The sequence below is a fragment of the Cygnus olor genome, chromosome 11 (assembly GCF_009769625.2).
Source record: "Cygnus olor isolate bCygOlo1 chromosome 11, bCygOlo1.pri.v2, whole genome shotgun sequence".
Lineage (NCBI taxonomy): Eukaryota > Metazoa > Chordata > Aves > Anseriformes > Anatidae > Cygnus > Cygnus olor.
This window is the reverse complement of record NC_049179.1, coordinates 13,060,870-13,075,991: the sequence shown is the minus strand read 5'-3', so window position 1 is coordinate 13,075,991 and position 15,122 is coordinate 13,060,870. Positions and strand designations below refer to the sequence as shown.

The 15,122-nt window shown below is 41.9% G+C and overlaps 1 protein-coding gene across 4 annotated transcripts in view; it reads left to right on the top strand.

Moving 5' to 3' along the window:
- Positions 1 to 15,122, top strand: part of LOC121075945 (cell migration inducing hyaluronidase 1) — a 115,421-nt gene that overhangs the window by 66,588 nt on the left and 33,711 nt on the right. For all 4 annotated transcript variants that reach the window (XM_040569730.1, XM_040569727.1, XM_040569731.1 and 1 more), the window contains 5 exons: positions 2,824 to 2,894; positions 3,664 to 3,759; positions 4,387 to 4,508; positions 6,731 to 6,872; positions 7,922 to 8,113. In XM_040569730.1, coding sequence (XP_040425664.1) covers positions 2,824 to 2,894; positions 3,664 to 3,759; positions 4,387 to 4,508; positions 6,731 to 6,872; positions 7,922 to 8,113 — 623 coding nt within the window. The remainder of the gene's footprint in view (positions 1 to 2,823; positions 2,895 to 3,663; positions 3,760 to 4,386; positions 4,509 to 6,730; positions 6,873 to 7,921; positions 8,114 to 15,122) is intronic.

Sequence of the window (15,122 nt, the reverse complement as noted above, 5' to 3'; positions counted from 1 at the left end):
TTTGGAGTAGTTGGTGAAGAGGTTGTGTAAAATACTACAGGGACTTCTGTGCACCAGGTAGAGCATTTCAAAGAAACAAGGCTGCAAAACAGTGTCCAGACACAGGCTATCTCCATCAGTGCAACACTTCTTCTCAGATACCCAGAACCCATATTAAAGCCCAGGAGCCTGCTGGGTTTCTTTTTAAAGACTGAAATTAGGGAAACAGAAAAAGATTTTCAAACATTATACTTTTTTTCCAAGCCTGCAACAGGAAAAAAAAAATGATGGTTTTCTCATATGTTTATAAAAGTAAATTGCTCTTGATGTTTTTAGACTGCTGTGGTGTTTTAATGCTAGTTTCTCACTTTGCTGTAAATGCTTATAATGGAAATACCACAGAAATTCATGTATTAAAGTGTGACTTTCTGCATCACTACTGTATGTATTCAGAAAGCTAATCCTTGTCATGCTGTTATCTCTAATTCCACAATAATTCCCTATATAAATAGTAGGGACACTGTGGGTACCATAATGTAGTAGTAGTTGGTCACCAATATCTCTCACCAGCGTACCGGTGCGTGCAAAAATACTCATATCATGGTGTGTTTTTTTAAAGATTGTATTTTTAGGGGTGTTCTTAGAGTATAAGTTCAACAGCTTTGAAAAATTATCCAAATTGCAGCCAGGACCTGCTCCCTGCCTAGCACCAGGGGGTTGCTGGCCGGTCCCACCTAACCCCCTGCCGATGTCTGGGGCTGGCCCTGGGCATCACTGAGACAAAGATGGTGTAAGCAAGGTAGCAATTTGAGATAGGGATGTTCTATTTCACATTTTGCGAGGTGCCATGTGAGTCAGGCTGTTGAGCCATAGGTTGGGTGGTTTTCTCATGGAGGCGTTGGAGGGAGTTACTTGGCCAAATTCCTGCCTATCTCCAGTTGCCCCATATTCAACCAAATTGTGAAGTTGTGCAAATCCCGGTTGCTGTAGAAGAGCCAATGAGCAATGCTGATTTTTCAAAAAAATTTCTGTGCTCCTGGCATCTCTTTCAGTTGCCTATTCTCTCTGAGCCCAGGACATTAGGAATGAAAGGAAAATCTTGCATTCATCCTCTATTGTTGTCCTTTTGAAAAGTGAATTTGCTCTTTAAGCATGAGGGTTTTTTTTATTTCTTCAAATAATAAATTAAAGAAAGCCTTTCAGCACTTGATGACACAGTTGTTCTCTTTGGAACCCTACCCAAATATCACTGGTTTGGCTCTGGACTTACTGGTCCCTTCATTTCAAATAGCCAAAACAGATTGCCTGTGTTTTTACATGTTAGGGTTGAATGACTTTAGGACTGTTTTATGTGATAAACTGACTGGGATAAACAAGTACTGTAACATATGAAATGGGACCAAACCTTGAGCTGCAGAACTAGCTAGCTTCTTATTCTTTAGATTTATTTTTAGATTTATTTTATTTATATATTTTTTTGCCACTTGTTTTGAATTTGGTGACCAAAAAAAAAAAAAAAAGACCTATCTTTCGTGCTGAGTGATAATGTCCTTCCTCCCCCTGTCCCCTCCTCTCCCTGGATGGAGATCATAGCCTGGCAGTGCCGCTGGCAGTTGGCACACAGGCAAGTTTTCCAGCAGGAGCATCTGGCTGGCTGGCAGGCTCCCGAGGCAGTTGTGTGTTGGCAGCTTCCCCCGAGCCTGTCCTGTGCTGGGGTTGAGGACACGCCGCCGGGACTGCCATGCTTCAGGGAGCCACAGCCGCTGAATGGCCGTGAACCTCGGCAAAGCCCAGGGGTGATCTCTGCATGCTATCTGTCACTGTCTGTCTGTGTTTTCTTCCAAAGTCCCAGGGCGGTTTGTAACTTCACTTACACCAGGCAGATGGTAAATGGAAGGTGACCTGCAAGACTCAATGGTGAATCTCGATGCTATTGAAATCACCAAGTGTTTTTACCGATAGAGACATGATTTAATCTGTGGGCTGTTTGCTAAATCCAGGGTAAGGGTGACAGTCTCCCTACCACCCTAAAAGCATATTTGTTATTCTGTTAGTCATGAAGAGCAGATACGTCAGAATTTCTTCTGCTTCAAAGACAAAACTCCCTCCTGACCCCCATTAATTGGGTTCACCTCCGGTGCTGGGAGGTACTTTAGTCTCTGTCTCCATTGCTTACTCGACCATGTGTTCATTTTCCAGTATTGCTGATAGGTATTGAGCCTGCTGAACCAATAACAGTCAGGCAGTAATGAACTTATTTCTGACACAGGATCAGATGGAAACAGACAATTCAGACTTACAAACCTTTGTCCTTGTTCAATGTTCAAAATGAGGAAACTAGATACCCAGAGACAATCTAGGTATTTTTTTATTGCCCTTTGCCAGCCTGTCTGTCTATTAGAAATTCTCATGGGTCATTCCAAAGACAATTGTGATATACAAGGTTTCAGAATGAGCTAGATTTACTTAAGCAGAACTGGCTTTTTTCATGTTTTTTAGTGCACACACACACACAAAAGAAAGATTTTCAGACTCCCTAAGGAGTTGCTGGTGTCCTATGTGTCTGTCACACACAAGCCTCTTTAAACACTCATTTAAAAGAGAAACACGCATGTTGTACGCCTGTGTTAAGAAGGGATTTGTCTTTGAAATTCCTCATCTTGTAATATATTTACTGAAGAAATACAAAGTCTTAAGACATTTTAAATTTTAACCAAACTGCCTGTCACATCAATCAGACTGTTTTGAGTGAGGTGCCCCTGAGAAATTCAAGAATGTTATGTCGTGAAAAATATGCACCTTGTACATGACATAAATTGATCGTTTCTCATTTTGATTTTTTAGGCACCCATGGAGTTTTATTACTGTTAAAGGAAATCCCTCCTCTTCTGTTGAAGACCACATTGAATATCAAGGTAATTCACGCACAAAATGCTGGCTTGACATTATCTACGGAAGTTACTGGAGTTATGGCTGAGACTAATTTTGTCAATGGCATTTTCAGTTGACATTGCATTACATGAAAGCTGTAAACAAATGATGGTTTGGAATATTTAGTTAATGCTCTTTTGATATTTTAATACTTTCCATTAATGCAGCTGAAGCAGCAGAGTGTGGGGTATAACCTGGGTTATCTGAACCGTGAGGTAACAGGCATGATCCTACCCCAGCGTAAATCCTTGTAACTCTGTTGAGCTCAGACTCTGCCTCCCACTTTGACACAAAGCTATGGAACAAGCCCACTTTGCATCAGCTGAAAATTTGATCAGTGTATCCTGCTTTGGTAGCCTCAAAAACTCCCACAAAACCATTTTGTTGCTAACTGAAGTCTTTTGAGGCTTGCTGTGGCTTTTCATGACATTTTCAAGAGCAGCTAACAACATGGCTTAGTACAGTACCAAATAAAAATAGCAAAATATAACAAATAATTGGGTTTTGTAGTTGTGTTTTTTTTTTTTTTTTAATACCCTCTTGAATTTTGAAGATTTTTCCTCCTGATTGTCCAGGCAGTTATGAGTGTCTGAAACCTCATTCCAAAATCAGTAACTTTCTCTGGAAGCTTTGCAGGGCTAATTCTGGATAATATACCCAAAATGCACAGATATACACACAGACAATTGCCTATTCAGTTCTGACATTTATTGAGTTCTGACATTTATTTATTTACCATTTTTTTAAAAACAGGTCACAAAGGGTCAGCTGTCGCCAAAGTATTCAAACTATTCAAAGCTGAGAATGGAGAACTTTTTAATGTCTCTTCGACTAGTGAGTGGGTTCAAGGTAAGAGGTCTGTTTGCTGTTTAACTCAGTAGTAGAGTTGAAAAATGCTGTGAACCATCCTTTTCACTGCAATACTTTACCATTTGGGAAGAGTGGACTTGCTAGTTGCTATTTATGTTGCTGCTAATGCAAGTAAAGTATGTACACAGATTCTTTCCCCAGTTGTCTCCAGGACTTGCTGGATAACTATCATCTATTTTCCTCTGCTGCCCTGGGTATGAAATTCCATCTCATATGATCTAAGAGATCACACACAACCTCTTATTTCTTTTGAATGCGTAGTCATCATGTCCATGTTTCAGACAACATACAGTAACAGACTGAAACTTGATCTGAAAATCCAAAAAGGCAGCTAAGGAGGACTCGGATCCAAAATCCATAACTATTAATAATGCTAATACTACGTACTCCAATTATGTAGCTTTTAATAATTCCTCTCTCCCTTGGCTGTTTGCACTTCCCAGAATCATAGAAGTGGCTGACAGACTGGCAGGAAAAGGCAGGAATCAGATCATCAGCGAAGAAACTTGTGAATTATATCTGAGATCAAATTATGCTTCGCGCATTTTTGCAGCATTCATTAAGCATGACTTTCAAATGACTTTTCTTGTTTGCACTTGTTTCCAGATGTAGAATGGACAGAGTGGTTTGAGAAGCCTGATAAAGCAAGATCTAAGGACATGGAGAAGCTTTCTGACTTCAAAGCTGCTCATCCTGATAAAATCTGTAGGCAACCCATTGATATCCAGGTAGGCTAGCTTACTCCTTGCTTTGAAGAGACGGGCTGAGTCCTCTGTGGGGTGACACTGAACCCCCAATAATATTGTGCTTGTCAGTAAATCTTGTTTCTAAACAAAAGACATTGTTTATTTTGTTGCTCTAATACATAACTGACCAGATCTGGTATGCAGTCTTGTGTCATTTTGAGACAAAAGTTTATAGAATTAAGCTCCTTTCAGTAAATTCTGGCTTCTGGCATGGAAAGGAGTACAGATGGGGTCATAGACAGCACAGATGCTATCATGAAATATGTGGTTCCCCGGTGGAAGATTACAGGAAAAAAATACATGAAAATTTCAAAGTTTTTAAATGGTCCTGGAATGGTCCCTCCCTAAAAAATTAATCACAGAATGTAATGAGATGGTAAAACTACCAGCTGTAGTAGGTTGGAAAAAATGTCAGTGAGCTTGCAGCTATTTCTTGGAGTCAGTTGGTTTTTCTCTATGGAAAGAAATTTGAATTCTATTTGGGGCTAAACATTATAATTACACCATCTTGCCAGCATGCTGAGGAGAAATCATATACCTTTTCTGAGACTGCTAAAGCCTCTTTAAGCCAAAAAAAGAAAGCACCAAATCCAAGGCTTTTTTTTTTTTTTTTTTTTGGCAAATGCTAGCAATATACTTTGCCTGTCTACCTGCTACAACAACTACCACAGAAGCATCGCCTAGCAAAAGACAATAAAATACTTCATATCTGTGGGAGGCTGAGGTTCCTGCATGCTCTGAACTCCTTACTCACAAGAATGCGGCTATTGAAGTAAACGGGAATGCTGACAGTATGAGTGAAAGTTTCCAGGCTAGATATTATAAAGAACCTCCTCTTGAACAGAAAGGAAAAAACTGCCCTACAACTTTCTGCCAGGTCTTAGCAAATCCACATTCATTTCAGCTTCCATATACGTGTATTAGAAGTGACAACTTAGTTCAGAACAGAGGTCAGATGTTCAGTATGATACGGCTCCTCTTAGCATGCGTATTAAGAAAGAAACAAGAAATATATTCTTCTGCTCCAGAATCAAACCTTTTTTTCCTGTTCTTTTCAATGCCAGTTACTTTTTTTTTTCCGCATGTATATTAAAAGTAAAACAACATTTTTCTAGCTTATCCTGCAGATTTTAGAACAAATCCTCAGGTAGTGCAACCTGGTGTTTCTCGTTGCCTTCATAAAATTACACTGATTTATACCAGCTAGCCTGCTCCAACTGCGCTGCACACAAAAATGTGAAGATAGGATGATAATAACAGAAAGTGCAGCCAGAGGCACATTCCTCCAGCTGATGGTGTTGACCCTATACATGGCAGAAGAGTGGCTGCATTAATGAGGAAGGTCTGCATGAGTGAAAGAATCAGTATGAGGCTCTTCATTGAAAGATGGCTTATCTCCTGCTGCCTTGTTAAAATGCACGTGTTATTTGGATTTCCTGATGCAACGAATTGCAATTTTGTGAAAAGGGCAAGAGAATTGCAAGCTATATAGCTGAACTGTGAAATTTAACGTGACCCTGAGGGGTGACGTGCCCCAGCAGAAGCACAGGAGAGGCTGCACATCCCACAGCCTCCTCCTCAAGCTGGCCCTGCAGGGTGGTACTTGTATATGAGAAAAGGCCACTTCTTCTTCCTTCTGGTATTATATATATATAGCAAGGGTATTAGAACAGCTTTGATTTTTGATCAGAAAGCAATTACTGCTGATCTATGCAAGGAAAAAATGAGAACAGGTTCCCCCCACTGCATTCTTCTGCAAGGTTCAGGCATAGTACAGCCACCAGCAATGAGAAGAGGCAGTGCAGTAAGAGCCTTGAAAGCACGGGTTCATTTGGGTACAAGCATCTGTGTTCAGTGTTGTCATCTGACCTCAAACGAATGGCCAGAGCAAATCTAGGGCACCAAGACCAGATGTGAGTGAAGCTCAGAGTACTCCTCCCAAAAAAAGCACATGGTCTTAATATAGATATAGGAGAAACATACACCTAGCAATAATCTCTGCTGTCTGCACATAAAATAGCTGTGCTGGGAGCACCAGCTGGGATGCCGGCTGGATAGCACATGCAACAGTCATCCTGTTTTGTTATGTAACTGTTGTGCATCACCCAAAACAAATCAAAAGCCTCTTATAATGGCATTGATATGTCGGTGAATTCCCTTTAACTCAGTGTATCTCTAAATTTACATTTCTATTCTCATTCCAGGCAGTGACACTTGATGGAGCTAATTTAACAACCGAGGTTTTCTACAAGAGTGGCCACGACTATCGGTTTCTGTGCCATGGCAAGGACCAGACAGGAGAAGGTTGCCGGAACTACAGAGTACGGTTCCTGTGTGGCAGCTCTGGTATGTGCCCCATGTCTGAAAGTCAGATTTCTTGTGCCCTTCAGAGGAGCAGCTCTCCCTCCTCTGGGATGGCTGTTCCAGGCTGGAAGCAGGAATGCATCCCAGAGAAAGAAAATCCATCTGAGGAACTTGAATTTTGTGTAGTATTTTTGCTTCTGATATCTAAAACCATATGGTCTTCTCCATTGAGCACTTCACTTGACGCTATAGATATAAACCAGTATATACAGACAGTGTAGGTATAATCCAGACCAGGGAACAGCAGAAACACTGCCTTCCGATGACTGACTCTTGTTCAGTGTAAGAACTAGAGTAAGTTTCCAAGCTAAAATTTTGGCTGGGCTGTTGACATGAACGTAGATATAACAGCTGAAGATTTATCTCAGGAAAAATTCCTGAGCCCTAACAGAGGTAGCAGGGTGGTGTCTCAAAAACCCAGCAGTGCCATGGCAAATACTTGGCAAGTCCCTTCCCGTAAATATCTTGACTTTTGCTAAAACATTTTAGGATGACGTAGGATTGGTCAATCAGCATGTGAAAAGACAACAGGTTTTGAAAGTAATACTTTGTTTTGAAGTTATTAATTCCAACACCACTGTCCATAACCTAGCCATGAGACAGGTCATTAGGATACTTCAGTGCTCAGCTGGCGGGAAAAGGAGGGCTGAAGACAGTTGTTTTGCTGGAAAACACAGTCATTATGTTAAAGACCACTTGGCTGCTGTAAATAACAGTGCCCAGTGCCCACAGGAGCTGCTGCTAAGTGGGTGTGGTGAAAATGAGCCACTCAGAGCTACATTTAAATTTAGCCATGGGGTTAGAGGAAAATCCACCTGCGTACAACTAACAGAAAACACTTTCTTGTTTGCTTGCTTTCCAAGGCAAAGCTAGTAATGAGCATGATTTGAAGAGTTAACTATCTTAGGAAATTATCATTTTTGGGGGTGTTCCAGGCTTTAAAAAAAAAAAAAAGGAAAAAAAAAAAAAAAAAGCAGGCACTTTCTGATAAGATTAACTAACTTCTCCACCCTTCCCTTTTGGCTTTTCAGTGAAACCGAAGCTTACGGTAACCATTGACACCAATGTGAACAGCACAGTCCTGAATCTGGTGGATGATGTGAGTTCATGGGAGCCAGGAGACAGAGTTGTGGTTGCAAGCACCGACTACTCCATGTACCAGGCGGAGGAGTTCCAAGTGCTGCCATGCCCATCCTGCAGACCCACCCAGGTCAAGGTAGCAGGTAAGGTGCTCCATCTTGTCATGTTCGTGTTGCATTACATAAATTCTGTCTTTAGCATTAAGGAACTCCATTAACAATTGCCAAGGTTTGAAAGACACCTGAATTTGATGGCTAGTTTAGGTGATGCTTTTGGGAAACATATGTCTTTCTTGCTTGAAAGTTATTTAATTTGCTTCTGGTTCCTTTCTGCCTTCCCGTTTCATAGCTGATTCCATTGTTTGTCCCCAGGCATATTGCTGAACGGATGTATTTATTTCAGGGATACAAATACAGGCCATGTATCTGAAATGTTCAATTTTGCATTTCTGTATTTGAAAATGTATCAGTTCCTGGAAAGCAGGAAATGAGCACAGCTGATCTGAGCAGCGTGCTAGGGGAGGAGCGGACTGTGAGAGACTGTAGGGCTATGAAGTCATGGATCAGCTGGGTATTTTCCTAAGAAAGTTGTATTTAACAAGAAATTTAATCTCACATTTTAGAAAGACTGTTTGGTACCACTGAAGCTACTGTTTTTCTTTTACTGCATCTCTAGACTGCATTGCTAAGAGGTGATGTATTAGCCAAACTTTTCTGGAGCCATGTGGCCAGTGTATTTTGCTGTGCCACAGCACGTGGGGAAAGGGAGTCTGCAGAGTGCTGACCAAATTGCTCTGAGCAGAAGGAGCAGGAAGCTTTGCAGAGTCACAGCATTTTCCTCTTGAAGGTGACTAGCTCAAATCTGTAACAAATTGCTTTCAATGAAAAGATATCGCAGGCTAATGACTGTAAAGTCACCTTCAGACACATTTCCATGATGAAGCACAGACTCTTACTGATACGAGCATGAAAGTGAAATCCAGAGGGGGAGATTTGCATCTCCACTTGAGTCTGTGAAGTGGGCTTTTTCTTCCAGAATTAGATTTTGGCACACTAATGAGTAGAGCATGGAAATAGCACGAGAACTGTATCTTTTCTGGATAGGCAAATGATTTTTAACTGTCATACTTTACAAAAGCAAAAGTAATTTTACACTATATGAGTATGTAACAGCTGAAGCCATTTTTAATGGCTGTATTTGTCTGGTGGTAAAATATGCACGTTACAGTATCTTTTTCTTACATGCTGGCAATTGCTCTGTGCAGAGGTTTTGTCAGAGTTTACAGTAAGATCTTTCTGAGAAACCGTCAGGGCACTTGGAACATCCAATGCACCAGGGAGTTTGCTGGGTTCTGTGAAATGAGCTACTTCACCATTATCTCTGATGCAACATCTTCTGGAAGGTACGAATGCACTTCCTTTGGCAGCTGCCTTCCCACAGACCTCCAGCCATTCATTGTTGCACAGTCTGAAGGAGAGGTGCTTGTCAGGCCAAGAAAAATGTTATTCACAGTTTGAATGTATCATAGTCTTATGACTTAAAATGACTAGTACTTTCAAAGAAGACACATCTCCAAGTTGGATATTTTTCTTGAGCAACTTTTTGAGCTATTGGAAAAATTGTACCAGACTGGTATGATACAAGTTACATCATGAAGATGATCTTGGAAGATCGTCAGTAAAAATAAAGATGACATATGAATATATCTCTTAAGCTTCCCATAATGTAATGGATCTGAAAAAATCAAGTAATTATATTCCTCTTCTTCAACAATGGCAACTAAGTTAGCTTAAGGAAATTAATAAGGGGTTAAAAACTACAAAAAATTTCATGCAATTTTCAAGTAAAGAAACAGTGGAAACACTTGTTAAAGTAATTGTGCTCTTGGTCTCCAATTACTCTTTAGGAGAATTAGGACATTCCTTTTATTACCACAAATGACATGAGCACCGGGGCCAAAGTCTGCCTTTACTTATATCCAGGCAACTCCATTGACGTCAATGGGATCTTACTGATTATATAAATCAGGGCAAAATCTGATCCAATAGTAAAAATTACATCCAACTTTCTTGTAACAAAAGCACATTCACACCAGCAAATAAAATCATCTGCCTGATTCTAAGCTCAGTCCCGATTAAATGAACCTGGGAGAAGGCTAAGCTCTACCCTGAGCTGCTCCATGCCCAACCATTGCCTAAAATCACCCATTGCTCTGTGCCATGACACGCAATTAACCAGGATAAGGAGCACTAATGAGCCGGAAGGGGTGGGTGTCTCCATGCCACCACCCCTCCGGTCTGCCTGCGGCTGCCTGCAACCTGCACAACCCTGCCCACGGTGCTGTGGGATTTTGGCTGTGCCCTGGCACTGGGATTTGAGGTGCATTCACTGCTCGAGGAAGCAAATGCCGGCATGACGAGTGCTTGGCTGGCACTGCAACCAGGCTGTGCACGTGCACGCCTGCAGCTGCTGCCGCTTGGTCGGGTGCTGGCTTCGATGAAACTTGTTGACCCAGAGGCTCAGAGGATGTGTGAAAGGAAAATGACGGAGGCAAGCAGACACATAAAGTAGCTGGCAGGCAGGGGGGGGCAGCCCACAGCCTCAGCCCAGGTGAGCATCCGCCCCGGCACAGCCTGTGCTTGTGCAGCCGTGTTGGGCTCTCAGCCGAACGCGGGAGGTACCCGTCATAAATGTCTGCCTTCCTTTCCCGATGTGAAGTATTCAGAGTTGCTTTGCTCCGTTTAGAAAAGGCTTCTGCACAGATATATTTATACACGGGGTCTCAGGGGATGTCATTTGTAATAAGTGGAGTGGCTTGATTTGCCTAAGAGACTTAGTTTAGCAGCTGAGAAGTCCAAAATTCTGTCCTTTGAAAGACAAATGATAAAACTGTTCCTTTCCATAATGTTTTTTATTCATTTTAATCTCTTTTTTTTTTTTCCTTTCCATTTCTTTTAAATAAACCTAAATGTCAGATCTGAACTACTTAAGAGACCCTTTGTTTAAAAAAGGCAGAAAACTTCTCTGTGGAAAGACAATTTGGTGTGGCAGCCACTTGGCATACCAAGGTTTAATTATAATTGATGCTCTCATCGTTTAATAATATTTTAATAGACATGGTTTAGCGTATTATGCCAAATAAGTAAAACTTATTATTTAGCTCATGTCCTATTTATATTTGATACTTCCTGCTGAAAACTCATACTTGCTAGAAATGGCCTGATTAGAGGCTGGTCTTTTCAAAACAGCTTAAGAGAGTTAATACTCAATTCCCATCAGGATTTTTTTTAGTAGGATTTGGATGTCTAACTGCAGAACTCTAAAAATCTTAGCGTAGGAAGCAAGGGGAGGACACCCAGGAACTGACCTTGTGCACTCCTTTATTGGAGTAATTGCACTGATGCCAAAAATGCCACGAGGGAGCATGGCTTGGGTGAGCACTCAGCTCTGCGGGTCCCGCTTCACTCCTGGTCAATCGGTCACTCAGTTAAATGGAACTTTTTTCTCCACTGGCCTCCTTTGTTTGATTTTTTTTTTTCGCTTGTCATTTTTGCGCCTAGATTATTTTCTATGTGGGAACAGATTAAAACTGTTTGATCTTGCAACTTCACAAGGGGAGGGATGACGGCACAGGGCAGAGGGAGAGAGGAGGAAGGAAGGAAGGAAGGAAGGGTTGTGTTGTTGTGGCAGAACTGGATAGTAGGAAAGATCAAGCATTTGGTCTAGTTTCCCTGGGAAACGAGTCTTATCTGCATCTTGGTTGCTCTGTATGAAGTTACTACCAATGCTGATAAGCTTCACTATGGAATAGAAATGCCCTTTTGTGTGTCCATATGCTCTTGATAAAACAAGAAAAACCTTTTTGTGCTTGGCATAATTGCTCCAATTATCCCACATACTAGTGAATCTATGATTACAAGCCCACATATCTTAAATCTAGCTTATTGGGCTGGGAATACTGTAGAGAGATGGTGTTCACAGGGATCTTGTTAATGCAGAGAACTTTGAAATAAAAATGTAAATACATCGTCATCTAACAGCTTCACCGAAACTGCCTTTGTCAGCATTTATCTTGTGCTGTAAGGGTGGGAGAAATTACTCCACTACCAAAATTAAGATACTTCTAGAGATTTAAAAGGTTCTGTCTAGAATTTGGCATCATTTTGGCTGGAACTTTGCCCAAACTCTTTTTTAAGGCATCTTTGGTTCTTGAGGGTCGGGCAGGAAGTGTTGTTTAACGGCCCTTTCTAGCAGCCTTTCAGAGCTCCTTCTTCTACCTTTGGGCATTGCCTAGAAGCAGTGTTAAAAGAAATACACTCAAGTTTAAGTAACAGCTCAGAAGGGTTGTGTTCAGGTCTGATTTAAGTAAGGATTTGCTCTGTTTGTCTATCAGAACTCTGTAATCTTCTCATGCCAACTGCAAGAACTTATTGGTGAGGACGAGAGAAAAAACTAGAAGGCCAGAGAGGGAAAACCCAATGTTTACAGAAATAAGTCAGTAGATTTCCAAGTAGTTGCTGCAGAAAGAGGCCATGAGGTGGGGCAGCAGTGGGCCTAGGAGTGAGCGTGATGCTGTCATTGGGATAAAACAGAGAGACCTGTGCACATCTGTCCTTTTGTCACACCTAGCAGCAGCATTAAGGTCTGCTCGTTTCAGGCGGTAAACCAAATGGCTACTGGCAGAAGGTTCTGGTCCAGTGCAGCATTAAAACGTATGCTTAATATTATCCATGTGAACTCATGGCTACTTACACTCCTACAGCTGAGGGTATGCTTCTGAGCTTTAGAATGCACCCTGTGGTACCACAAAGGAGAAGAAGAACAAAGGGTCATAAATAGGATGAGTTAATCCAGCAGGCATATGTCCCAAGAAGGCTTAAGTTTGCTCTGAACTCCTTATAAAGTTTCATCCTTTCTGCTATAAAGCTTTTCACTGGAAAACTGATTTCCCATGAATTGGAGGAATATGTCTTCATTAAGATGTCAGGCTGTAGTGCCTGGCTCAAGAGGCTGGTCAGCTCTCCCAAACCATGCCCCATTGCATTACAGGCTTGTGGCTTAGGGATGCAATAGCAAATCCCATCAAGCTAATTCAGAACAATGAGGGTTTGACAGGATGCCTGTGTGAACATTTGTTGGTTATTAAATATAAGCAACAGGGGCATTACCACCAAGGATGACAAATGTTTGGCAAAAATGCTAAATCTGACAGAGGTCTGGGCTGGCATCTACAATGAGTTGCACTGGTTTTAAAAGGGCCCTGAAGGATTCACTGTCACTGGGTTCCTAGAGTTGAACAGACAGGTTTGTATTTAGCATTTCCTTTAAAAACTCTGGTTTAAGGTACACTAAAAGACCATGAGAGAGAAGGTCTAATCCACAGAGTTCAGAAGAGAACAAAAGACCCATTAGAGAAAAAAATAGAATAAAAAAATAAATCAGAAGCATCTTAGCTCCACTTTACCTCCACCAAACCCAGACCTTCTCGTGTCTGATTCACTTCTGAAAGGGAGATGTAGTAGTTTATGGCACTGAGAGCCAACGCAATTAGGAATGCATGATTGTACCTGGGAGGGTTGTCAGAGACATATCTGTGTGTATCTTGCCAGAGCTGAGCACTCATCCACACCTGTAGCTGCTGAAATAGTTTTACTGTCCCACCCTTCTCAGGTATGATAAGCCTGAGACCCAGGTTTTATGGTTAGGTTCAAGTACGGCAGGTTTTCCTGGAGCTTTGTACAGTTTGGAGACACTCTACTTTGAATTGCTGTGTTGACATAAGTGTGTCTTTGATTAGTAGATCATCTATGTTTATCTTAATGCATACTTTCTTTTAATAATTACCTTCTCCTTACGAACTGCTCTGGTAACTTTAATAGTCACTGTCTTGAGTCATGAGCATGGAAACGGGCTCGTATTTTGCTGAATCAAGACCTCTGTCAGGCAAGCCCGCACATTAAAGGAGATTGATTTTCCCTGCGAATTAACATTTTAACTGAAGGCACCAGTATGACAAATAGAACAGCAAACCGAGGGTGTCCTTCTGAGTCCATCACATGGGCCTGTTGTGGAGAGATGTAATATGTGCGGCCACAAGGCTTTGTTTGGTTTAGATTACAGCACAGCACAAGTCTGGCTCACCAGCGAGGCAACATCTCCCCGTGAGGGATGCAGCAAGAGTGAGTCTAAAGAGGGAGATGGTGAATCAGTGACCCCGGGTTTGTTAGTGCTTGGGCAATCCCAGGCATCAGCTCTGATGCTGAAGCAGCAGATGCATTCTTCCCACGTTCAAAGCACAGCGTTTCTTTTCTTCCTATCAAACCACTTCAGGGCTGGTCTGCACACCCCAGGCTTGGGTTTGCCCATGGTCAGCATCTCAGAAGCTCGGACATTGCGGCTGCTCCCTGGGAAGGTGAGCAGCAGCCTAGCCTCAGGTTTGCAGCTCTGCAGTGAGAGGCTCCCATCTTCAGGTGAACTCCCCAGACTCAGCATGGAGCAGCCTCTTTTGTTTTATTTCTTCCTCATGCCACTCACGGCTGTGCCCTGCCAGCTCGCTGGAGGTGCCACGTGTCCATGGACGCACATTGCGGTGCTCCTGGCCCCGTGGGAAGTGCCCGGTGCCAGTTTGCAGCAGGAATTCGCAGCACCTGAGCACTCCTGTGCCTGGGTCTGTCTCCTGTGAGCCATTTTGGCAGGATGGCCCCACTGCCACGGGGAGCTTGAATTTCTGGCTGCTGGAAGGAGAGGATTGTTTTTCAAAACTCTGTTAAAGGAGTTATTATTCAAAATCCACTTTCACGTTGGAAGTGCTTTCTGTCTCTCCTTTTATCTCCAAACAAGTCAAGTCAGCAAAAGCACAAAGTGAAAAACATGCACCCAAGGAGTTATATTTAGAAACTGGTTAGTGCGTATTTAAAATTCCTGTCAGTGCTTACACTATTTTGCATGTCTGGACTGGTGTTAAATTAAATTAAATACATGCAAGCATGACATTTATTATTCTAGAGCTCAGCACATTAAATAACAAAACTGCCTATCTAATTTCACTGCCACAAATCCTGGAGATGTGGCTTGAAATAGGATGTTCTTATGATTATCTGAACTTCTTCCTGCATCTCAGTAAATCAAGGAAAGGTCAACTTTGGGGGAAAC